Genomic DNA, 27,212 nt, shown 5'->3' with positions numbered 1-27,212 from the left:
TTGTGTTGTTGTTATTGTTGTTGTTGTTGTGTGTTAGCACAGATTTGGAACTTGCTACCAAGCATTTCACTACAATGAATATACTGTGTGAAGCTACTTGCATGTGACAAATAAAACCTGAAATGTCTCCAGTGGTCTGAGTAATGGATCGTGTACTTCCTGGGGCTTGACACTGTTAGTCATCAGGACTGTATCTACATATTACTATTAACTATAGAAACATTAAAACTATTCCAGTCTGAATAGAAAAAATAAGCTTAACAAAATTCAACATTAAACTTTGCTATGTAATTGTTAACTTGCTAATTTTACCAGCAGAGTTTGCTAACAGGCTATGTGTGTTTTTCATTTTAATTTACAGCTCATTAACATTTACGGTTTTTAAGATGAAGACAGAAACAGAGCCGGAGTTGAAACTCTCCTGCAGCCATATTGGTTTCGTTTGCCATGTTTTAAGCCCCGCCCCTTCTGTCCATCATGTGTGTTTACAGAAGTAACTACAGAAGTTCGGTTTCAGAGACAGTGAATAAGCAGCATTATGCAGTCAGTCAGTAATAATTTAAACTTTATTCAAATGATTAGTCGAGCAATGAAGAAATATTTTGCCTTAAATAGCTTCAAACATTCAGAAATAAAATGTACAGCTACGTGGATTAAAATGGCTCGGTGGTCCATCCAGCAGAACCGTGACTTCAGGGGGAAACTCTCAGCTCAAACCGCTTCCTGTCGGTACCGTTCACCATCATGGAGCTTCGGCGTGGACTAGCGAAGGAGCTAACAGTGTTTTCTTCAAGTTTACAACTCACTATAGCTGCTGCTGCTGCTAAGGATTGTGGGAGATGAGCGACGCCTCCCTGATGAGCTTCAGAAGTCTTTAGAAAGTCTAACGTGAGGTCAGGAGCGTGTAGGAAGAGACGAGGAATGTTAGGGATTCGGTCCGTCATCCTTCAGCGTGTTAGAATTCTTCAGAGGTAAAATGGCGTCAGGAATTCAGCCGTATGCAGCGAGGAGTCATGATGATGATGATGAGGATGAGGACGATGATGATAACAGTTTCAAAGTAAAAGAGCTCTCACAGTACATTAGACGTTAATTTTTTAGGCGTGTTTTCTCTCCTAACGTCCTGATTTCTTTCCTTAAAAAACATTTACATTTGTGACATATACATATATATTCTGTTGTATCTATGTGCTAAGAGTCCGTGCAGAGCGAGGCTCATCCACCGCGAAACAGCTCGTTTAATCTGTCCAGCTCTTTACAGTTGTCCATGGTCATGAGCTCGGCCTTCCTGCGCAGACGCTCGTCTCGGTACACTTTAGCGGCGTACAGCAGGTCTGTTTCTGAGACACACACACACACACACACACACACATCAGGTCAGAAGTTTATAAGCTAAATCATAAACAACAGAGCTGCTGGTGTCTGGATTCTGATTGGTCAGAAGGTGTTGCTGAATTGTCTACACAGCAGCTCTGACAGTGTTACAGGTTTATGCTAATGCGCTCTCTCTAATCTGTTATCGTTTCTATAGTAACAGCTCATTCCCAGGGGACGCCAAAAACGTGTGTAATCATTGATTAGTGAGGAAACGTACTCGTCTGTCGCTCCTTCCAGCAGTTGTTGCGCACGTTAGACACGTAATCCTCCTCCACGCTCTTCTCGATCTTCTGCAGCGCCGAGCCCTTATACTCCGTTTTGAAGTCTCGGGTGACGTAATAATCCACGTGCAGGTTCTCCGTCTGTCTCTTTATCGTCTGACCTGTCGAACTGTGTGTGCAAACACACACACACACACACACACACACTCTTAAACTGTAAATACATCCATCCTGCACAGACAGATATGTTAAACCCAAACAACTCAGTCTATCTTAAAGCAAACCACACACAATCAACAACTAACCTTATAGGGCCTTTCGCACCGCTTTAGTTCCAGAGCTAAATTTACAGTACTAAAGTACAGGGCGATTTTGCGTGAACTATTTCCCAGCACCGTTTAAAGGGCTGCATTCGCACCGACAGCGGGCACTAGGAAGTGACGTACGCCGGTCGACAGCGACGTCATTTGTGCGCGGCGTTCAACAACGGAAACAAAGAAGAACAGCGTAAACAACCGGAGGATGGAGGACGCTGTGATCGGAGCCGTGTTTCTGTTGTGTCTCGCGTCCATCTATCGCTGTTCTCCATACTTGCGGAATAAGTCGACACTACAGTATGTTTACGTGGCGTTTTAAATCATGGCGGGTGAGGGCGTTTTCGTACGCGTTTGGTCAATCAACGTCTCCTTACGTCACGGATAGTACCAGTTGTGCTGGTTAGACCCTGATCCGGAGTAGGAGCTCATTTGGTTCTCGAAAAAGGCAGTCGGTACTAAAATCACACCCAGTTCCGGAGGTGCGAAAACGCCAAAAAGTGGGTAGTTCCACAGTTAGTTCAGGTACTATGAAAAGGTTCCCGCGGTGTGAAAGGCCCTAATGTTAACGTTGCTAGCAAACATTTAAAATCATGCTACGAGCTGATTCAGGTTCTTTCAGTCACATGTTCCAGCCTGTAGCACACAAGCTCTTAGCTTTCAAATGAATGAAAATAGAAAACGCTGTGCTGTCAGCTAGTTTCATTCTGTGCTTGATCAACCATGCTAACTCACATACACTCAACCGCAGAAAAAAATTCTCAAAACATCCCTTTAGAAAAATATATAATTTAGTAATGGGCCAAGTTTTACACTCTAACTGTCTAAGTGTAATAAGGAATTAGCGCTGCAGAGTACGAAATAAAATATCATCCTGTGATTACAGTCCAGGTTTTTCCTGTTTGTTGAATTGTTCTTGATTATAGAACACTTGGGGGGAGGCTGTTATAGGAAAATAATCAACTGCAGGATGTTAACAGCCCACCCCAGCACTGATCATTTTCCCTCCAGCAAGTGTTTTATTCCTTTCGTATTGTTAGATATTGATTCATTAGTATATATGGATACTGGTGTACACAGATACACAGGTTACAGTATGTCTGTATGCCATTCAGCCTCTTAAGGAAAGAAAGACAGAGTGAATAAAAGAGGAGAAAACGGCCGTACGGTTTGGAGTAGAGGCTGTACGGAGGAGTGGAAACCATCAGCTGACTGAGAACAGACACCAGGATCAACACCACGATCGGCATCAGCTGAATAAACATGGAGAAGCCTCCCTGAGAGAGAGAGAGAGAGAGAGAGAGAGAGAGACAGAGAGAGACAGAGAGAGAGAGAGAGAGAGAGACAGAGACAGAGAGAGAGAGACACAGAGAGAGAGACAGTCAGTCAGAGAGACAGACAGAGAGAGAGACACAGAGAGAGAGAGACACAGAGAGAGAGAGACAGTCAGTCAGAGAGAGAGAGAGACAGACAGAGAGAGAGAGACACAGAGAGAGAGACAGACAAAGCGAGAGAAAGACAGAGAGAGAGAGAGACAGTCAGAGAGAGAGACAGAGAGAGAGAGACAGACAAAGCGAGAGAAAGACAGAGAGAGAGACAGACAGTCAGAGAGAGAGACAGAGAGAGAGAGAGACAGAGAGCGACAGACAGACAGAGAGAGAGAGACAGAGAGAGAGAATTGAATTGAAAATTGAGAGAGAGAGAGAGAGAGAGAGAGAGAGAGACAGACAGTCAGAGAGAGAGACACAGAGAGAGAAGGAGAGAGAGAGAGACAGAAAGAGGGAGAGAGAGACAGAAAAAGGGAGAGAGAGACAGAAAGAGGGGGAGAGAGACAGAAAGAGGGAGAGAAAGAGAAAGATCTGATGAATTCAGATGTGTCGAGTGAAAAGTTCATATCACAAAATTTATTCATTTTCATGGATTATAATTAAAATAATAAAAAACCGACATGGATGAACATAAAGAAAAGATCCACGTACATCTCCTCTCTCGTCTCTCTCCCTCCTCATGTGGTCCGTCTGCTGAGAGTATCGATCCCGGCCGTTAGCAAATGTACTCGCTGAGACACACACACGCACGCACACACACACACACACACACACGCACACACACGCACACACACACACGCACACACACACACAGCTTATAATATATACAGTATATTTCCAGACATGAAAGGATTTTATCACTGATGTCCTGTTTAAATAAATATCACACGTCAGCTTTCGGATTAAACGTGTAAAAGAGGGAAAAAAGACAGAAACGTGTTAATGAGGTCAGCGCTGTCCCAGAATTCCTTTTTCTTTAAATACCCGGCTTTTCCCTCGTGTGTGACGCTTTTTATCAGCACATCCGGCTCACACTCTTACACGTCTGTAATCTGGCCCGAGCGCGCTTCATCACTGCGAGTGTTAAACACTGCGCTCTGATTGGCTGAAAGCGATGCGTAAACATGATATTCACATAGATTTTAGTTTTATACCAGGATTCGTCTCGGAACTTTTTAATCATTGTTTTACAGTTAATCTTTTCAGTTCATTTGGATTTTGTGTTTAGTGCTTTAGTCTTTGGAAGAAATAAAAAGTAAAACTGCTCAGTTGTTTTTTTATCTATGAAACGTTAAGATTTTAGTCTTTTATTTCTCAGATCTCACCACTATGTTCACTAAACGCAAAAATTGGCTAATTTCACGTTTTAATTCCTTCTTAAAAGGTGCGTTTGTTTCCTGCGGTGGCTGAAACCATCACGCGGCTACAGCGGAAGTGGGTGTGTTTAATAGCGCGAGTCTAACCAGCATGTTACATGTTTATTACATGTTTATTACATGCTTATTACATGCTTATTGCTCCCTAGTGTTACACTGCCATCACTCGTGTGAATGAATTCCTGAGGGAGTTGTCAGTGCTGCTCTGAGTGACAGGGTGATGTTGGGGGTGATAGATATATAATATAAAGTCAGGAATGATAGAGGGATGCGTACAGGAGGGAAAGCCGCCTCCGAAGAACATGTTGAAGAGATCCTCAGGCGTGATGTCGGCCTCGAAGCCTCGGTGGAACTCGAATCCTCCGTGTCCGCCGTGTCCCGGGCTGCTGGGCTCTTCTCCTCCGCTCACATCGTACTGCCTCCTCTTCTCCGCGTTACTCAGCACCGCGTACGCGTTCCCGATCTCTACACAACAACAACAACACGGCAGGGGGTGAAAACTGTTACACAACAACAACAACAACAACAACAACACAGCAGGGGGTGAAAACTATTACACAACAACAACAACAACAACACAGCAGGGGGTAAAAACTGTTACACAACAACAACAACAACACAGCAGGGGGTAAAAACTGTTACACAACAACAACAACAACACAGCAGGGGGTAAAAACTGTTACACAACAACAACAACAACACAGCAGGGGGTAAAAACTATTACACAACAACAACAACAACAACAACAACACAGCAGGGGGTAAAAACTATTACACAACAACAACGACAACACAGCAGGGGGTAAAAACTATTACACAACAACAACAACAACAACGAGGCAGGGGGTAAAAACTATTACACAACAACAACAACACCACCACCACCACAGCAGGGGGTAAAAACTATTGCACAACAACAACAACAACAACAACACAGCAGGGGGTAAAAACTATTGCACAACAACAACAACAACAACAACAACACCACCACCACAGCAGGGGGTAAAAACTATTACACAACAACAACAACACAGCAGGGGGTAAAAACTATTACACAACAACAACACCAACAACAACAACAACACCACAGCAGGGGGTAAAAACTATTACACTACAACAACAACAACAACAACACCACAGCAGGGGGTAAAACTATTACACAACAACAACAACAACAACAACACCACAGCAGGGGGTAAAAACTGTTACACAACAACAACAACAACAACAACAACAACAACAACGAGGCAGGGGGTAAAAACTGTTACAAAACAACAACAACAACAACAACAACAACGAGGCAGGGGGTAAAAACTATTACACAACAACAACACCACCACCACCACCACAGCAGGGGGTAAAAACTATTGCACAACAACAACAACAACAACAACACAGCAGGGGGTAAAAACTGTTACACAACAACAACAACAACAACAACAACAACACAGCAGGGGGTAAAAACTATTACACAACAACAACAACAACAACAACAACAACACAGCAGGGGGTAAAAACTGTTACACAACAGCAGCAGCTTCCTTCATTCCTTCATTCACGCAGTAGCCCACAGGAGGCCCCTCCTACATTTCTCCCTTTATTCACTCCTTCATTTAATTCATTTCCTCCTTTTTTCCATCTGCACTCATTCTTACCTTCATTAATTCTCACTCCTTCCCTCCTTCCTTCATTTCCTCCCTTATCCATTTATTCCTTTCTTCCCTCATTCACACTTTCCATCCATCTGCCCTTCATTTCCCCCTTTCCTTTCTTCCAGCATTCTTTCCTTCATTAACTCATTCCTTTCCTCCATTATTGCTTCCGTCACTCACTCGTTCCTTCCTTCCTTCCCTCCTTCCTTCATTCCCAGACAGCGTAGTACAGAAGCCAGGTGTTAAACACACACTATAGATATTTACACACAGTGGAAATGAAAGGAATGTGGAATGAATGTTTTGGGAATGTGACTGTGGGAGCAGAATCCGGATCAGGAATTACTTTTAAAAGCCTCTGTAGCTCCGGGAGCGTGATTTTTATCCGGGTGGAACTTCAGCGCCAGCTTCCTGTAGGCTTTCTTCAGATCCTCCTCGTTAGAGTCCTTACTGACCCCCAGGACCTCGTAGTAGTCCTTACACCTCTTTATCCTGCGCGCGCACACACACACACACACACACACACACACACACACACACACACAGACACAGACACAGACACACGGTGAATAAACACTGGCTGCGTTTACACCAATTCATATGAAATCATTCCGACTGAAAATTCCGAATTTAACTTTCCATAAGATTCCTAAAATGCAGTTGATACTCCGTATGAAATCTGTGTTTCTATCTGACCCAAAATCACACACACGGTTTGAATCCACTTTTTTTTATTGCGCCTGTGTGTTTAATGATTTCCGTCTCAGCAAACCATCATCTAAGTGTGTTTATAGTTTTATAACAGCGAGAATCATGGGAAAAAGTCGCTCAGCATCTCATGTAGTTGCTCAAGATTCAGGAACAAGTGTTGAAAAGAACAAAATTCACACGTTCTGCGTCAGTAAAACATTAATAACGACGTCGATAATCTTCTAAACGTAATTCAGATTAAAATCTGCTGCATAAAAATAACTGCACAAGGAAAGCAGGGTTTATTTTAATCCAGGTTTTTCCTTTTTTCTGCGTCTTCAGGTTGATTTTTGTCGCTCCGAACACACAGATACAGAAAACACACAGATTCCGATAGAGAAAGTAACCAGATGTTCAACGCTGATGTGAATATTATTATTCTGTTTCATGGATTATTAAAGGAGTGTTTTATTAATAACCTGATTAACAGATTATTATTATTATTATTATTATTATTATTATTAGGCTGTGTGTAAACATAGCGAGTGAAATTCCCCTCTTTATATCAAACTGCAGTCAATCAGCCGAGACACGTTCAGTGTTTCTGTAAATACACCCATACACTGTAACGTTATTTATACACAAACCTCATCATCATCATTATTCTCAACTGAGCAAGGCATAAAGAGAGAGAGAGAGAGAGAGAGAGAGAGGGAGAGCAAGTGAGAGACAGATAAAGAGAGAGCGAGAGAGGGAGAGAGAGAGGGGGAGAGGGAGAGAGAGACAGAGAGAGAGGGGGGAGAGGGAGAGATGGATAGAGAGAGAGAGAGAGAGAGGAAGGGAGAGAGAGAGAGAGAGAGAGAGAGGAAGAGCAAGCGAGAGACAGATAAAGAGAGAGCGAGAGAGGGAGAGAGAGAGGGGGAGAGGGAGAGAGAGACAGAGAGAGAGGGGGAGAGAGCGAGAGATGGAGAGAGAGAGAGAGGGAGAGAGAGACAGAGAGGGAGACAGAGAGAGAGAGAGAGAGAGAGAGAGAGAGAGAGAGACAGAGAGAGAGAGAGAGAGACAGTGAGACTGAGAGAGAGAGAGAGAGAGAGAGACAGTGAGACAGAGAGAGAGAGAGAGAGAGAGAGAGAGAGAGAGAGACACAGAGAGAGAGGGGGAGAGATAGAGATAGAGAAAGAGATAGAGAGGAGGAGAGAGGGAGAGAGAGACAGATAAAGAGAGATAGAGAGAGAGTGAGAGGGAGAGAGAGGGAGAGAGAGAGTGAGAGGGGGAGAGAGAGAGAGGGAGAGAGAGAGAGAGAGAGAGAGACAGTGAGACTGAGAGAGAGAGAGAGAGAGAGAGAGACAGTGAGACAGAGAGAGAGAGAGAGAGAGAGAGAGAGAGAGAGAGACACAGAGAGAGAGGGGGAGAGATAGAGATAGAGAAAGAGATAGAGAGGAGGAGAGAGGGAGAGAGAGACAGATAAAGAGAGATAGAGAGAGAGTGAGAGGGAGAGAGAGGGAGAGAGAGAGTGAGAGGGGGAGAGAGAGAGAGGGAGAGAGACAGTGAGACTGAGAGAGAGAGAGAGAGAGAGAGAGAGAGAGACAGTGAGACAGAGAGAGAGAGAGAGAGAGAGAGAGGGGGAGAGATAGAGATAGAGAAAGAGATAGAGAGGAGGAGAGAGAGAGAGAGAGAGGCCACTGAGAGTGGAGATATTGAGCCACATTAAAAGCTCTGGAGAGTAAATTAGAGCTGAAAGAGTTTCAGAGAGCCGAGAGATCAGACGCAATAATCGCTGCATGTTGCAGAACAGGAGTCTCTGAGAGACGGGACTCTGCCACCGGGGGGGTCCGAGACGGTGCTAATTACCGGCTAAACTCACACCGCTAACTCTTCACACCACTCAGATATACTAATGCCTGGAATTTCCAACCTCTCACTTGGGAAAAACACAGAAATCACTACTTCAAGTTGGAATTCCTAACTGCTTCAGAGATATTAAAGATCACTCATGCTGATAACATCACCTGGCTAACTTCTTGCTAATAAAACACAAGCCTTCAGGAAGTGTCCATGGTTTTCCCCCACTTTCCAGCTCGAACACACCAAAGCTAAAAAATAACGTAATTCCGAGCTCCGATTACAGAATTCCCTGTTGAGTCAAACGCAGCGTACACCATCTGATGCTTCTTACCTGATGGGCAGCTAGTAAGTCCTTCATTACATATTCATTAGAGGTTTGCTCCAGATTTGTTCAACAGAGATTCATTACTGAATCAGTACAGATCAGGGAAAGATTCGTTAGAGATTCGTTACTGAATCAGTACAGATCAGGGAAAGATTCGTTAGAGATTCGTTACTGAATCAGTACAGATCAGGGAAAGATTCGTTAGAGATTCGTTACTGAATCAGTACAGATCAGGGAAAGATTCGTTAGAGATTCGTTACTGAATCAGTACAGATCAGGGAAAGATTCGTTAGAGATTCGTTACTGAATCAGTACAGATCAGGGAAAGATTTGTTAGAGATTCGTTACTGAATCAGTACAGATCAGGGAAAGATTTGTTAGAGATTCGTTACTGAATCAGTACAGATCAGGGAAAGATTCGTTAGAGATTCGTTACTGAATCAGTACAGATCAGGGAAAGATTCGTTAGAGATTCGTTACTGAATCAGTACAGATCAGGGAAAGATTCGTTAGAGATTCGTTACTGAATCAGTACAGATCAGGGAAAGATTCGTTAGAGATTCGTTACTGAATCAGTACAGATCAGGGAAAGATTCGTTAGAGATTCGTTACTGAATCAGTACAGATCAGGGAAAGATTCGTTAGAGATTCGTTACTGAATCAGTACAGATCAGGGAAAGATTCGTTAGAGATTCGTTACTGAATCAGTACAGATCAGGGAAAGATTTGTTAGAGATTCGTTACTGAATCAGTACAGATCAGGGAAAGATTCGTTAGAGATTCGTTACTGAATCAGTACAGATCAGGGAAAGATTCGTTAGAGATTCGTTACTGAATCAGTACAGATCAGGGAAAGATTCGTTAGAGATTCGTTACTGAATCAGTACAGATCAGGGAAAGATTCGTTAGAGATTCGTTACTGAATCAGTACAGATCAGGGAAAGATTCGTTAGAGATTCGTTACTGAATCAGTACAGATCAGGGAAAGATTCGTTAGAGATTCGTTACTGAATCAGTACAGATCAGGGAAAGATTCGTTAGAGATTCGTTACTGAATCAGTACAGATCAGGGAAAGATTTGTTAGAGATTCGTTACTGAATCAGTACAGATCAGGGAAAGATTCGTTAGAGATTCGTTACTGAATCAGTACAGATCAGGGAAAGATTCGTTAGAGATTCGTTACTGAATCAGTACAGATCAGGGAAAGATTCGTTAGAGATTCGTTACTGAATCAGTACAGATCAGGGAAAGATTCGTTAGAGATTCGTTACTGAATCAGTACAGATCAGGGAAAGATTCGTTAGAGATTCGTTACTGAATCAGTACAGATCAGGGAAAGATTCATTAGAGACTCGTTACTGAATCATTATAGATCAGGGAAAGATTCATTAGAGATTCGCTGGAGATTCAAAAATGATTTGTTAAGAGATTTGATAGAGATTCAGCTCAGATTCATCACAGATTCGTTAGAGATTTGGTAAAGAGACTAGTTACTGAATCATTACAGATTAGGTAAAGACTGGTTTTATTTTTTACAGATTTGTTAAGGATTCGTCAGAGATTTGATAAAGATCTGGTACAGTTTGCGACAAGATTCAAAAGAGATTTGATAGAGATTCATTACTGAGTCATTATAAATTAGGTAAAGATTCATTACAGATTCGATACAGATTCATTAAGGACTCATTAAGGATAATTTGTTACAGTTTAGGTTTCATTAGAGGATCATTAGAGGTTTGACAGACATTTCGTTAGAGATTCTGCACGGTATCGTTACGGATTCATTAAAGACTCATTTGAGATTTGATACATATTCGATTGTATCTGTACTGATTACAGTTTTGTTAGAGATTCATTTGGTATTGATTTGGTCGAGAGTCACTAGAGATTTGATCAATATTCGTTAGAGGTTCATTATCACATTATGTACAGAGATTATTTAGAGATGTGATAGAAAGTCTTCACAGAATAACTGCACATTAGATAGATTTGTTACAGAGTCACGTTTCAGACTTGCTCAGACTCGTTTAATAAAATACAACCCTAGATACAGATTTAGATCCATTCTGAAGCCATTTTTTTAAGATAAGCAACTTTGGTCTTTCCTTTATATAAAGCTGTGAGTGCAGTTTAGAAGGATGTGATTCATTAGCTTAATTACTTAAACAGCATCACAGTGTTCATGTGTTGAAACTCGTTATTAAAAAAATCGTGCAAAATAAATGCATGTACTTAATATTTATATATTATATATTGGTAATATTTTTGCACATAATGCAAAGTAAATTTTTTAAAATAAATTTAAATATTAAAATAATAGTTTCAATGTCTGAATGAAATCATGAATGAATGTTGTCATGCTGCTGTGACTTTCCCCTCGCAGGCTCGCTATTGGCCGGTTCAGAGGTTGAGGGCGGCCATTTTGGATGACATCATTGCGGTCCGTAGTTCACAACGCTTAATGCCACCTCAGTCAGCACTTAAGAGTCAGGATTAGACTTTGCTGAAAGTTGCTTTTAGCTTCTTTAGAAAAAGCTCCTACTCTTACACAAGTCCTACTTTTCACTAAGAATTTTTTTACACTTAAGTAAAAAAAAAAAAAGCTTAAGACTATTCTTAAGAACATTTCTGAGAAGTTTGATACATCATACAGAGTCGTTAAAGCTGTACTGTATGTTTATACTTTTGCTTAAAAGAGAAAAACTAAAGAAAAGAAAAGTTCATTCTGAATAAAATGTTCATACACTATATGGCCAAAAGTATGTGCACCCCTGACCATCACACCCATATGAGGTTCTTCTCCAAACCATTCCAACAAACTCAGAAGCACACAGTTGTATAGAACGTCTCTGTGTGCTGTAGAATTACAGTTTCTCTTCACTGGAACTAAGAGGCTGAAACCTGTTCCAGCATGACAATGCCCCTGTGCACAAAGCGAGCTCCATGAAGACATGGTGTGTGAAGGTTGGAGTGGAAGAACTCGAGTGTCCTGCACAGAGCCCTGACCTCAACCCCACTGAACACCTTTGGGATGAACTGGAACTGGAGACTCCTTACCCAACATCAGCGCCTGACCTCACTAACGCTCTTGTAGCTGAACTGAATGAACACAAATCCCCACAGCCACGCTCCAACATCTAGTGGAAAGCTTCCCAGAAGAGTGGAGCTCATTATAACAGCAAACACAGAGGGAATAAATCTGGAGTGAGACGCTCAACACGCACATATGGGTGTGATGGACATACTTTTGCCCATATATTGTAGTTATATATGAACAATTGTGTGAGGTCTGTTCAGGTCCTATTACAAACCCAACACCTCCTGCATGACTAATACACTGATGATGAAGTGTGTGAGGGAGAGAGATACACTAGCAAAGTGTGTGTTGGTCTGATTCCTAGACTTCCGCATAACTCTTTTGCAAAGCTGTTTTGTTATTGCTTATAAAATAGACCGAATGATGATGGTGTGTTTGTACATCACACACACAAACACACACACACACACACACACACACACACACACACGTTTAATAAAAGCAGGTCAGGAGAGACAGGAGGATGTCGAGGTCTTGTGGATTTGAGTCTCAGCGTTCCCTACAATAGCTCAGTATCTCCACAGGGACGCTGAGCTCACACACACACACACACACACACACACACACACACACACACACACACACACACACACGGTCAGAGTGTGTGTGTGTGTGTGTGTGTGTGATGCAACACGGCGTAACAGCAAAACTCCATAAAAAAGCTGTGATCTTTAACGTCTACAAAAGCACGCCTTCACTGTAGTGCACTACGTAGAGTATATAAGTAAGGGAACAGAGTTATACCCTAAGAAGTGCGCATACATAGTGAAGGGGAAGTCGTTTGATACTCGGCAGGTCTTTTAAAGAAACCACACCTGCGAATACACCTGCATATGATAACAGTTTAAATAAATTTTGCCCTGGTTAGAGAGCAAATGTTCACAGTAAGAGAAGTGTGCTGGTGTATTAGAGTATTAGATCAGACACTATAAGCTATTATTCATCACGTGTGTCTACCTGCTTAACCAAACACACCCGAGTCACCTGGTTTCTCTCGTCTCCTGTGTGTATCAGGTGTCCTGTGTGGCGTCAGTGTGAACGTTACATCGCAAGAGCTTTCCATAATTTATATCCGAGCGTAGCGTGAGACACGGCTACAGCGTGGAGAAAGCAATTATTCACCGAGTGAGCTGTTCCTCACCGCCGAGCTACAGTTACTTTTCAAATTCAAGGTCAAAAAAAGAAAAAAAAATACTTTAACGTCTTTTCTATAGGGTGAGAAAAGCAGGGAGTGTAAAAGGCTTGAAACTCGGAGATACTCAGAGATAACACACAAACACTTTACTGCAGAATCATGAAAAATATCAGAGAAGTACGTTTACTCGATGCTCCTGCCTTGGGAGCTCGTTAGACGGCGCCTGGGAGCTCGTTATGCTCGTTAACGCTGCGTGTTTTACACTCGCTACGTTCCCTTCCTCAGTCTGTTAGATTTATTACATTACATTACATTACATCTGTGAGCTTGTTAGACTACTTTGTTTTACAAATGAGAGAAAATCCAAATCTTTTGTTTCATTCATTCATTTTTTTTTTTACAGATTATTAATATTAGAAATACAGAAGACGGATTTGAATCTAATATTCTGAAACATTTCTGTGAGTCGTGTTCAGACGAGCTGCGTTTAAATGAATAGTGAACGTGTTATTTTAGTCTTTTCACTCTCCTGACACGCTGCATTAGTGCAGCTCAGCGATAAAAACGAACACATTTCCCCATCCATCATCTTCCTATATTAAACAAACTAGCGCAGAGTCTCAATCTCACACTTACGCACTATTCTAGAGCGTTATTATTGAGCGCTATCGCTAAGCGGGTTTCCTGTTCCAGTTAGTGTTTGAGTTTTAAAATCCTCTCATGTCGCCTTCAAACCTACTGAAAGCTCCGTCTGTGCACCAGCCTTCTGGATTCTCCAGATCAGTAAATACTTTTGAACGTGAGATCAGAGTTTTTGATTTGAGACGCAGATCATGACGGCAATCACGACGACAGCGTAAAGTTTTAAGAGAGACCCAGAGCTCGTCAGTGTGTTTAACGTCGCCGTGTGGGAACATTTTACAGTTTGACTTGGAAACCTGATGGACAGAGATGTTTAGCTCTGACGTGCCGTCGAGTGAATCTCGCTTTTAAAGCTTCCGAGTGTGTGAATTGTTTGTGAGTGGTTGGTTACTGGCAAGTTTTCGAATTTCGAATTTATGTGGATTTCTGAGTCATGGATTGAAAAACAGTCAATGCAGGTGAATTTCATTAACATTTACATCAATTAATAAATGTGTTAACTTTGTTCCTTTGCTAATATTATTGATTGTTTATTAATGCTAGGCTTAACATTTGTTAACTCTAATGTAAATCACTAATTTGTTGTCTTAAATGTATTATAACTCGTAGTAACGTAAGAAGAGAGGGATGCGAGACAGAGTCCTGGATGCACACAGCTCAATTTAGTGAGTCAGATCGATCGACTCAGCTCACGAACAGCAATCGACTCTTTCGACTCCCGGATGCAGCTGTCGATCGTTGACCATCTTAAACTGTTATTAATCTTAATGTGAACGTGGAACGCGGCAAAATTTCCAGTTACAGCAGGGCTTGAATCTTGGCGTGGGATTGCGGGGATTGAGCATAATTTAAACCATTCCCGCGAGTTTAACTTTTATAATGTGAGAAATTCCCTCACAAACGTATTTGCTTCATCTCAGATCAAATTATGAAATACATCAACAGACGTGAAAAAAAGAAATCGCCGGTTCAAACAGTGTGTCTTTATTTTAGAATTGAATTCCACAAACAGCGTTGCATCGGCGCGCTCTCCGTCGCACTGATCTTATTCACACAAGGCCGTGTGACGCGCTCTAATATTCTGAGCCATAATGAGCTGCTTGTGAAGATAGTATCAGCTTCCAAATGATATTATTTTAATCCCGAAATTCAAACATTAAATGCTGTTTTGCTCTTTATAGCGTGTGAGCGGATAGAGCGCGCCTGCCGACTCGACACCGCCGCAACGAAGCTTGTTTGAAGGAGAGCATGGTGTATTTTATATAAAGTTTAAAAAAAAAAAAAAAAAAAAAAAAAAAAACAAAGAAATTGAACTGAAACTGGAATACATGAAGTTCACTGATTCTGAAAGACATTAATATACAGCTTTAATCCAGTTCTTAATGTCAGTTTGGAGGAGGAGAACATGACACATTTAGCTATTAAGCTGTTTTGAAAACCACCATACATTAAAATCTGTAGATATAAATAAATGTAGATTATTAATTTAGCCCGATGTGTTAAAATTTATTCTCCCCATAATCTTTAAATCCCCCCCATGTGACCCATGTAAGGGGGGAAATTCACCCCGAGATTAAAAACCGAAATTCAGGCCCTGTACAGTGTGAAGGCATCAATTAAGGCTGATCTGAAATGCGAGACACCTGAAAGAATTCACCTGAAAGAATCGATTTGTTCTCACACACACACACACACACACACACACACACACACACACACAGAGGACCGATTGGGTGAAGTCTGACCTCTGCACTCCCTCCACCTGCTCCTTGGTGAAGCTCTTGGACATGTCGCTGTTCGCCGACTCCTGGTTCTGCTGTGGTGGAGGCGTCGCCGTCGACTCGGTGCCGTTCGCTGACTTTCTGTAGTACGCGCCTCCATTACCGGCCGAACTTCCGTTCTTCAACAACGCCTCCAGTAACACTGCGAGACGAAAGAGAGGAAACACACACGCTGCGTCAGACAACAACACGGAAACGGATTACAGATGAGAAAAAAAAAACCTGTCAGGAGAAAATCCTGTTCGATCTTCAGATAAAATCTGTTCATGTGACACACTGCAGTCATGTGACTCTGAGGATCTCATGGCTTTTTCATTATTAAAGATATTTTCTTCAATCATTAGAATTTATTCTGAGGAACGTTGCCGCCTCAAATGTAGAATTTATCACTAATTAGTTGCTTTGTTTAAAAACAAATGTGTGTTTTTTTTAGGCCATTTTCACATCTGTTATTCTGAATCAGAGTCAAATTGATTCTTGAATCAGAGTCAAATTGATTCTTTTGAGTCGTTTGCTGTTTGGATTCATGCTACATGTAATTAATGAATGAAGAAGCAAAAATAATGTTGTCTGAGGGGCGTAATGTTGTCTGAGGGGCGTATAGGGCTGAAAACGTTCACGTAAAACTCGTCAGAAATACTGCGGCGGAAAAAGTGAATCACAAAAATCACCCGAGCACGAAGAAGACTGAATCAGCGCTTAATAAATGATTCATAATCATATAAATAACTAATTTATAACATTCTTTATTTCCTCTTTTTCTTTGTCTAAATCTCCAGATTTGCTTTGGTTCAGCAGCTTGTCACGTTACAGAGAAACTGTGAAAGTACAAACTCCTCTGTCCTGAAGATGTCGGAAAAAGTAACAAAGCGCTGACACTGGAGACTCCTTCCATAAACGATTTTTAAAATCTGTTTATTATTAGTGACGCTTTCGCTGTTACAGAGCCTGTATAACTAAATGAATAAATAAATAAATAAATAAATCGTCCACTATTAGAACTGGTGACGTTTTCTACTATGAACTGTAACTCGACAGCGTTTGGGACGTGTTTGGCGTGTTTAAATAAACGACGCTCTGGTCTGCCGTCTGAGCGGATTCGTGGCCACAGCAGGAGTGTGAGACGAGTCGATAAAAACACACAGAAGGAGCCGTTTCTCCACAGAGAGGATTAAACCGTGAATCGATCCTCATCAAGCTGGAAAAAAAACCCTCCGTCTGTCTCATGACATCTCGCAGCTGAGCTCAAAAATGCACTTTCACTTTCATTGATCCGCATTTTAATAGAGCTGTGGAACAGAACAGCCCCACACACACACACACACACACACACACACACACACGCACGCACGCACGCACGCACACACGCACGCACGCGCACGCACACACACGCACACACACGCACACACGCACGCGCACACACGCACACACACACGCACACACACACGCACACGCACGCACACGCACACACACACACACGCACGCACACACACGCACGCACGCACACACACACACACGCACGCACGCGCACACACGCACGTGCACACACGCACACACGCACGCACACACACGCACGCGCACACACACACACACACACACGCACGCACGCGCACACACGCACAGACACACACACACGCGCACACACACACACACACACACGCACGCACACACACGCACACGCGCACACACACACACACGCACAGACACGCACACACACGCACAGACACGCGCGCACACACACACAAACACGCACACACACGCACACACACGCACACACACACGCACACACACGCACGCATACACACAAACACGCACACGCACAGACACGCACGCGCACACACACACAAACACGCACACGCACACACACACGCACACACACACGCACGCACGCATACACACACACACGCACACACGCACGCACGCACGCACGCACACGCACTCACCTGCACTCACACACACACAAACACACGCACACACGCACACACACGCGCACTCACGCACACACACGCGCACTCACGCACACACGCGCACGCACGCACACACACGCACATACACGCACGCACACACGCGCACACACACTCACGCACACACACGCACACGCACGGTACACGACGTTTAATGGTTTAATTTTAGGCTTTAAACCATCGGTTCTTATGCAATTGAACAATTAAAACACTCATCACTGATATTCTCATAAATATATTTGATATTGAAACATTTTCAAAAAAATTCCATTTACAAATATGAATGAAGCTTTATATAATTAAATGCGCATGCATTCGCAGACTTATAAAATATAATAAAAACAATGTTTATAGGTTTGAAGGTTTTTACAGAACAGTTTGTTTAATAAAATCACACTACGTGATTTAATCAAGAAAATTCCACGTGCTGTAACATAAAAATATTATTTTATACAATTTTTCTGTATGAAATCTAACAGAAATGTGACCATTATAAACATTGTGGGACATTCCTCTGGAATAAGCTTCTAATCAGGTTCAGGAATGAAACCAGAAATCACAAACGAACTCCCGCTAAACATAAAATTCTGACGGGAAATGCTTACGTGTAAAATGCTGTCAGAATGAAAGTAAAACGATGCACGCTGCGTCTCAAACCGCACATCAGCGCACTACGAAGTACCAAAACCGTACACTGCAGGCTAATAGATGACAGATGGGGTCAGTTTAAAAGGCAATAAACGAAATGAATCAATGCAACAATCATTCATCGATTATTAACGAGAAAAAGGACACATAACTGGCGTATAAACACTAACTCATACTTCTAAACTTGTGTGTAAATTATTTACCAGGCCAGCAAGGTGACCATAACTCTGATACCTTTAAACAGTCCTTCTCTACATCATCATCTACATTCTCATCATCATCATCATCATCATCCGTCTAACCCAGATTCTGAACAGTCACATATCGATCAGAGGAAATTAAACGTATCATAGCAGATTCACTGATATCGTCAATTATCGAATCATTGCCTTATGAATCAAAACTGAATCGTATCGTAGCAGATTCAGGGACACTGTCAAATACTGAATCGTTGCCTTATGAATCAAAACTGAATCGTATCACAGGAGATTCAGCGCATCATCTAACATCAAATCATTGCCTTATGAATCAAAAATAAATTGTATAGAATCGTATCAGATTCAGTGCTTCATCTAATATCGAATCATTGACTTATGAATCAAAACTGAATCGTATCGTAGCAGCTTTAGGACTTCATCTAATATCGAATCTTTGCTCTATGAATCAAAAATAAATCGTATCGTAGCAGATTGAGGACATCATCTAATTTCAAATCAATGCCTTATGAATCAAAACTGAATCGTTTCGTACCAGCTTTAGGGCATCATCTAATACTGAATCGTTGCTTTATGAATCAAAATTGAATCATATCTTGCAAATTCATGGGTATTGTCAAATACTGAAACGTTGCCTTATGAATCGAAATTGAATCGTATTGTATCATAGGAGATTCAGGGCATCATCTAATATTGAATCTTTGCTTTATGAATCAAAAATAAATCGTATCGTATCAGATTCAGGGACACTGTTTCGTTGCCTTATGAATCGAATCGAAGCGCATTGTATTGTGTCCTTATGAACTGAAATTGATTGGTATTGTACGGTAACAGATTCATCTGTACTGTTAAATATTGACGTGTTGCTTTATGAATCAAAGTCGTATTGTGTGAAAGCCTCAGTGTTACACGCCTGTTAGACCACACTCGAGTACACTGAGTTCACTGAGTTCACTGAATGTGGTTTGGAAATCGTTCAGATCTCCAGCTTTGTAGCGGTGTGTAGTAAACAGAGATTAGAGATTAGAGATAATTGACGCAGGAAGGTTATAACGCCTACCGCTCGCCGTTTATCGCACACGATCTAGGATTCCTGATTCAGCACCTCAGAGTGAAAATGAAAGCGATTTTAAAACAACTGCAGCTCAGCTGACGGAACTCTGTTTCAGTCCAGTCTCAGTTTGACATTTCCTCCTTAACCACTCAACCGGCATAAAACAGCAGAAGCATAGTATAAACAGAGCTGCTCTGGCGTGTGTGTGTGTGTGTGTGTGATGTAGAGTGTAGATTAGCTAAAGCGCCGTCTGTTCATCCTCCATTACAGGATTGTGGTCAATCCTGCTGCTGAAATCTCTCTCTACTTCTCTCCTGCTGTTTTTCATTTACTCAGGTATTTTGAAAAGTCAAACAGGAAAGAAACAGATGAAGAAACTAACTAACTAACCAACCAACCAACCAACTAACTAACTAACTAAATGTAAGAAGTGTTGGGGCTGAAGCACACTTTGTTTCTTTGTTTGTAATTTTTAACGCCGTGTCAAAAGTTTTTTTTTTAAGTTAATCTTCGATAAAAAAATCTAAAACTAAATCTGGCCTCGCTTCTTTGAAAATCTTTTCATATGAATCATTCTAATAAAATAAAATTTAAAAAATAATAAAAAATAAAAAAATAAAAGTCCTAGAGGAGTCGAAACCAGGCTGAAGCTCGGAGCTGTAGTGCTGCGGAAATGTCACGTGTTCTGGAGATTTAGACGAACAAAAAGAGAAAAATAAACACTGAATAAGACAAACTAGATATTTATATAATAATCTAATCCAGGGGTCACAATTTTACAGATTATTATTAGAAATACAGAAGACGGATTTGAATCTAATATTCTGAAACATTTCTGTGAGTCGTGTTCAGACGAGCTGCGTTTAAATGAATAGTGAACGTGTTATTTTAGTCTTTTCACTCTCCTGAAACACTGCATTAGTGCAGCTCAGCGATAAAAACGAACAAATCTCCCCGTCCATCAGGTTTCCTGTTCCAGTTGAAAGCTCCGTCTGCGCACCAGCCTTCTGGATTCTCCAGATCAGTAAATACTTTTGAATGTGAGATCAGAGTTTTTGATTTGAGACGCAGATCATGACGGCAATCACGACGACAGCGTAAAGTTTTAAGAGAGACCCAGAGCTCGTCAGTGTGTTTAACGTCGCCGTGTGGGAACATTTTACAGTTTGACTTGGAAACCTGATGGACAGAGATGTTTAGCTCTGACGTGCCGTCGAGTGAATCTCGCTTTTAAAGCTTCAGGAAGATAAACAGCGAGCGTGTGAATAATAATAATAATAACGTCAATAACGGGGGCATCGTTATCACTATCACACCTCCCCGGCGTTGATTAGTTTCCTATAACAGCACAACACTTCCCACTAGACTGTAACTCAGCGTGAGGAAAATTCCTTTGGTGTTTAGTCACTTGCGTTACACATACGTATTTTACTGACATCATAACGTCCAGATGTTTCAGTCGTCCTTTATTATACAGCTGTTTAACGTTTCTGTCAATCAGCGAAGGGATATTTTCAGTCCTACACACACCCCAGACAAGGTTTTCCTGCTTTTTGGATCAATTAATTAACCAAAAATATCAAATCTCGCTCTGATAGTGACTAATGGAAAGTGAAAGCGTATGAAGTTCATCAGATGTTACACAGTCATGTAGTCGTGTTCACGCAGGTTTCTGTCATATAAATTAAAACATAACTCTTGAAATCTCTAGTTTGGTGTATTATTATCTATTATTATTATCTATTATCCTTCTCCTTCTGCCGAGCTACACTCCTGAGCTGCCGGTGATCCAGACCTCCCCCCCTTCACTCTGGACCTGGCCACCGGCAATGCTTCATACTGCCACGAAAACGCTTCAGCTGTTTTCCATGGACTACACCAACACACATTGTGCTCACACACACGCACACTACAGTGTAAACCCATATGAGGATGGGTTCTCTGTTGAGCCTGGTTCCTCTCAAGGTTTCTTCCTATCACCATCTCAGGGAGTTTTTCCTTGCCACCGTCGCCCTGCTTGCTCATCAGAGACGGCACACACACACACTTCACTTTACTTTTGTTTGTGTAAAGCTGCTTTGAGACAATGACCTTTGTAAAAAGCGCTATACAAATAAAAATGAATTGAATTGAATTGAATTATTATTATTATTCTCTTACTATTATTATTATTATTATTATTATTATTATTATTATTTAATAATAAAATGAGTGTTAGTCGATTTAAAATGTATCAGTAGCAGTAAAACCTTCTCCAGACTGTCAGGTGGGTTTATTATTTATATTTCTCATTTTATAAAGATCAGCTGAACCTGAAGCCAGTTACAGCGTGGCACCAGTCGACACCGTGATGAATTAGATCACTTTAAGTTTTCTGTTTTCTTAAGGACAGGGGAGTTTACGCTTCTTTGCGGTTTCTCGGTAACAGGATAAGCTACTTTCTGCCTTTCTGTCTTATTACCTTCTAGAGAGAGAATAAAGAGAGGCTGGTGAGGGAACGAGTGTTTATAGCTGCTATAACGTAAGTGAGAACGTTAATAGCTGCTATAACGTAAGCGAGAACGAGTGTTTATAGCTGCTATAACGTAAGTGAGAACGAGTGTTTATAGCTGCTATAACGTAAGTGAGAACGAGTGTTTATAGCTGCTGTAACGTAAGCGAGAACGAGTGTTTATAGCTGCTATAACGTAAGTGAGAACGAGTGTTTATAGCTACTATAACGTAAGCGAGAACGAGTGTTTATAGCTGCTATAACGTAAGCGAGAATGAGTGTTTATAGCTACTATAACGTAAGTGAGAACGAGTGTTTATAGCTGCTATAACGTAAGCGAGAACGAGTGTTTATAGCTACTATAACGTAAGTGAGAACGTTTATAGCTGCTATAACGTAAGTGAGAACGTTTATAGCTGCTGTAACGTAAGCGAGAACAAGTGTTTATAGCTGCTATAACGTAAGCGAGAACGAGTGTTTATAGCTGCTATAACGTAAGCGAGAATGAGTGTTTATAGCTGCTATAACGTAAGCGAGAATGTGTGTTTATAGCTGCTATAACGTAAGTGAGAACGTTTATAGCTGCTATAACGTAAGCGAGAACGTGTGTTTATAGCTGCTATAACGTAAGCGAGAATGTGTGTTTATAGCTGCTATAACGTAAGCGAGAACGAGTGTTTATAGCTGCTATAACGTAAGCGAGAACGAGTGTTTATAGCTGCTATAACGTAAGCGAGAACGAGTGTTTATAGCTGCCATGACGTAAGCGAGAACGAGTGTTTATAGCTGCTATAACGTAAGCGAGAACGAGTGTTTATAGCTGCTATAACGTAAGCGAGAACGAGTGTTTATAGCTGCTATAACGTAAGCGAGAACGAGTGTTTATAGCTGCTATAACGTAAGCGAGAACGAGTGTTTATAGCTGCCATGACGTAAGCGAGAACGTGTGTTTATAGCTGCTATGACGTAAGCGAGAACGAGTGTTTATAGCTGCTATAACGTAAGCGAGAACGAGTGTTTATAGCTGCTGTAACGTAAGCGAGAACGAGTGTTTATAGCTGCCATGACGTAAGCGAGAATGAGTGTTTATAGCTACTATAACGTAAGTGAGAACGAGTGTTTATAGCTACTATAACGTAAGTGAGAACGTTTATAGCTGCTATAACGTAAGCGAGAACGAGTGTTTATAGCTACTATAACGTAAGTGAGAACGTTTATAGCTGCTATAACGTAAGTGAGAACGAGTGTTTATAGCTGCCATGACGTAAGCGAGAACGAGTGTTTATAGCTACTATAACGTAAGTGAGAACGTTTATAGCTGCTATAACGTAAGCGAGAACGAGTGTTTATAGCTGCCATGACGTAAGCGAGAACGAGTGTTTATAGCTACTATAACGTAAGTGAGAACGTTTATAGCTGCTATAACGTAAGTGAGAACGAGTGTTTATAGCTGCTATAACGTAAGCGAGAATGAGTGTTTATAGCTGCTATAACGTAAGCGAGAACGTGTGTTTATAGCTGCTATAACGTAAGCGAGAATGTGTGTTTATAGCTGCTATAACGTAAGCGAGAACGAGTGTTTATAGCTGCTATAATGTAAGCGAGAACGAGTGTTTATAGCTGCTGTAACGTAAGCGAGAACGAGTGTTTATAGCTGCTATAACGTAAGCGAGAACGAGTGTTTATAGCTGCCATGACGTAAGCGAGAACGAGTGTTTATAGCTGCTATAACGTAAGTGAGAATGTGTTTATAGCTGCTGTAACGTAAGCGACAACGAGTGTTTATAGCTGCTGTAACGTAAGCGAGAATGTGTTTATAGCTGCCAAGACATAAGCGAGAACGAGTGTTTATAGCTGCTATAACGTAAGCGAGAACGAGTGTTTATAGCTGCCATGACGTAAGCGAGAATGAGTGTTTATAGCTGCCATGACGTAAGCGAGAACGAGTGTTTATAGCTGCTATAACGTAAGCGAGAACGAGTGTTTATAGCTACTATAACGTAAGTGAGAACGTTTATAGCTGCTATAACGTAAGTGAGAACGAGTGTTTATAGCTGCTATAACGTAAGCGAGAATGAGTGTTTATAGCTGCTATAACGTAAGCGAGAACGTGTGTTTATAGCTGCTATAACGTAAGCGAGAACGAGTGTTTATAGCTGCTGGACGTAAGCGAGAACGAGTGTTTATAGCTGCTATAACGTAAGCGAGAACGAGTGTTTATAGCTGCTATAACGTAAGCGAGAATGAGTGTTTATAGCTGCTATAACGTAAGCGAGAACGAGTGTTTATAGCTGCTATAACGTAAGCGAGAACGAGTGTTTATAGCTGCCATGACGTAAGCGAGAACGAGTGTTTATAGCTGCCATGACGTAAGCGAGAATGTGTGTTTATAGCTGCTATAACATAAGCGAGAACGAGTGTTTATAGCTGCTATAACGTAAGCGAGAACGAGTGTTTATAGCTGCTATAACGTAAGCGAGAACGAGTGTTTATAGCTGCTATAACGTAAGTGAGAACGAGTGTTTATAGCTGCTGTAACGTAAGCGAGAACGAGTGTTTATAGCTGCTATAACGTAAGCGAGAATGAGTGTTTATAGCTACTATAACGTAAGTGAGAACGAGTGTTTATAGCTGCTATAACGTAAGCGAGAACGAGTGTTTATAGCTGCTATAACGTAAGCGAGAACGTCTATAGCTGCTATAACGTAAGCGAGAACGAGTGTTTATAGCTACTATAACGTAAGTGAGAACGTTTATAGCTGCTATAACGTAAGCGAGAACGAGTGTTTATAGCTGCTATAACGTAAGCGAGAACGAGTGTTTATAGCTGCTATAACGTAAGCGAGAACGAGTGTTTATAGCTGCTGTAACGTAAGCGAGAATGAGTGTTTATAGCTGCCATGACGTAAGCGAGAACGAGTGTTTATAGCTGCTATAACGTAAGCGAGAACGAGTGTTTATAGCTGCTATAACGTAAGTGAGAACGAGTGTTTATAGCTGCTATAACGTAAGCGAGAACGAGTGTTTATAGCTGCTATAACGTAAGCGAGAACGAGTGTTTATAGCTGCTATAACGTAAGTGAGAACTATAAACAAATAAAAAGTGTTATTCTTTAATAAATAAATATTGTAATCGTTGAGAAACTGCTGTGGTGTAAGAGGAATAAACCACTCCGTGTCGTGCAGTTAAAGGAAATTAATCAGCTTCGGTGTAGTAACAGTGACTCCGCTTCACCACAGCACCCTGCTGTTGATTATTTTCCTCTGACAGCACGACCCGGAGAGGTTTATTCCTTACAGATCACCTTACTGATCAGTGGAACACAACCTACAGGGGAGGAAGTTTAAAAGTTTAAAGGTTTTGCTCAGTAATATTTAATAAAGTTAATAATAAAGATCTGATTTCTCACAGAAACTAAACATCGTGATGTAATATTCGGTTTTTAATCCATCAGAAATTAAATTAAATTAAATTACACGTTAATCTAAACAGCAAAAGCTGGACAAAAACAGACTTCTGACATATTTCTACTTATATTTTAATATCTATTTATATCATTTTTTATTATTATAGTTTAATTATTTATTATTTTATGACATCAGCACATTATTTATTCTATTATCATTATTATTTATTCAGCACACGACATTATTAACATTATTTATAATTATATTCTATTATTTATTCTATTTATAAGTTTAATATATTTATATATTCATATTAAATCCATTATATTAACATGCTAATATTAGCATAACAATCAGTGATGCTAACTAGCTAACACACATTTCCGTTTCCGGAACAAACAACAACAATTTCTAAATAAATATTTATTAATTTATGAACTAAAATTCATAATAATATATTAAACAACACATTTGTCAACATTTCTGGCTAGCTAGTTTAGCCTGCTAACTGAGCTAACACAGACAAGCTAAGCTAAGCTAAGCTAGCGCAACCTGTAGCGAAGGATAACGAAAATATTTCAACATGTCTCCGTTTATAAACATTTCTCACTTTAAAAAATAATTTTATTCATTAAAATTCAAATTTTAACGCAAATTTGTGTGATGATTTAAAGGTATCTCGACTCCGAATGGGCTCAATCCCAAACGACTCCGTGTTAAACATCAAGAGCACTAGATGTTGCGCGTAATCGCGTTCACTACCTTCACTACGTAGTGCACTTGCGTAGGGAGCAAGGTGTCATTTGGGACACAGCCAACCGCCGTCTTCCGTTTAGCGCAGTTCAGAGATAAAAACCGTATTCCACATTACCTTTCGCTTTGTCAGTCGGGAATAATTTCTCCGCTTTGTTCAGGAATTTTATCGCTTTTTCCTTGTCTCCTGCTTCGAGGGCCTTCGTCGCTATATTGATACATTTTTCCGCTTCGTCTCTGTTGCCTTCCATGGTTTTTTCCCCCCCTCTCTCTCTCTCTCTAAGTTCGCGTTAATTTTTTTCCCTACCTCTCTTCCATCAAACCCCGCCTCCTACCACAGAATTGATTCGTAGCTCGTGCTCACAAGCGGCGCTCCGATTGGACAGTTCCACTATGACTCAACTATTGACCAATCCCAATCCAGGAGGCGGGCTTTCCTAAAAACGGGTGCGGTTAAAAAAATAAAGCGTTCGGCTCAGCTGATACTTGCGTTGCATAATCTGAGCATCAGTGTTAGCACTTTCGTCTCATAGGATCGCCATAGCAATTTTAACAAACCATTATTAATTAACATAAGTGTGTAGATTTAAAAATAGATCCGTTTTAAAGCAATACACAGTTGATATGTGTAATAATGGCGATACGGAGGTTTTAGGATAAGACTCGAAAATCGTTAAACCAATAATAAAACATGCGATATTTTTTGCAGATAAACGTGTGTTCACTGCGATATTAATATTTCATAATCACATTAATCCCAAAGCGTTGCTATATATTAAATCATAATTGGTCATATAATTGTAATTATTATTAAAAAACAAATAATAAACATTAAAAGGTAGAAAGCACATTATTCACTAAGCAATGGATATACAGTATATTAGACAGTATTGTGT

The 27,212-nt window shown here is 40.9% G+C and overlaps 1 protein-coding gene across 1 annotated transcript; it reads right to left on the bottom strand.

Moving 5' to 3' along the window:
* Nucleotides 1-548: 548 nt before the first annotated feature.
* On the bottom strand, nucleotides 549-26,611 carry dnajb14 (DnaJ heat shock protein family (Hsp40) member B14). Its single transcript, XM_026911051.3, has 8 exons — nucleotides 26,435-26,611; nucleotides 15,748-15,925; nucleotides 6,614-6,759; nucleotides 4,893-5,081; nucleotides 3,892-3,971; nucleotides 3,080-3,189; nucleotides 1,595-1,767; nucleotides 549-1,340 (listed from the first exon to the last, which is right to left on the bottom strand). Exons 1-8 carry the CDS (start codon nucleotides 26,565-26,567, stop codon nucleotides 1,216-1,218), a joined length of 1,134 nt encoding a protein of 377 aa, XP_026766852.3. The 5' UTR covers nucleotides 26,568-26,611; the 3' UTR covers nucleotides 549-1,215.
* Between the last annotated feature and the right edge of the window lie 601 nt (nucleotides 26,612-27,212).

This window comes from Pangasianodon hypophthalmus, chromosome 3, assembly GCF_027358585.1.
Source record: "Pangasianodon hypophthalmus isolate fPanHyp1 chromosome 3, fPanHyp1.pri, whole genome shotgun sequence".
In the NCBI taxonomy this organism is placed as follows: Eukaryota; Metazoa; Chordata; class Actinopteri; order Siluriformes; family Pangasiidae; genus Pangasianodon; species Pangasianodon hypophthalmus.
The sequence above is the reverse complement of the archived record's forward strand: the minus strand, read 5'-3'. Positions and strand labels throughout refer to the sequence as shown.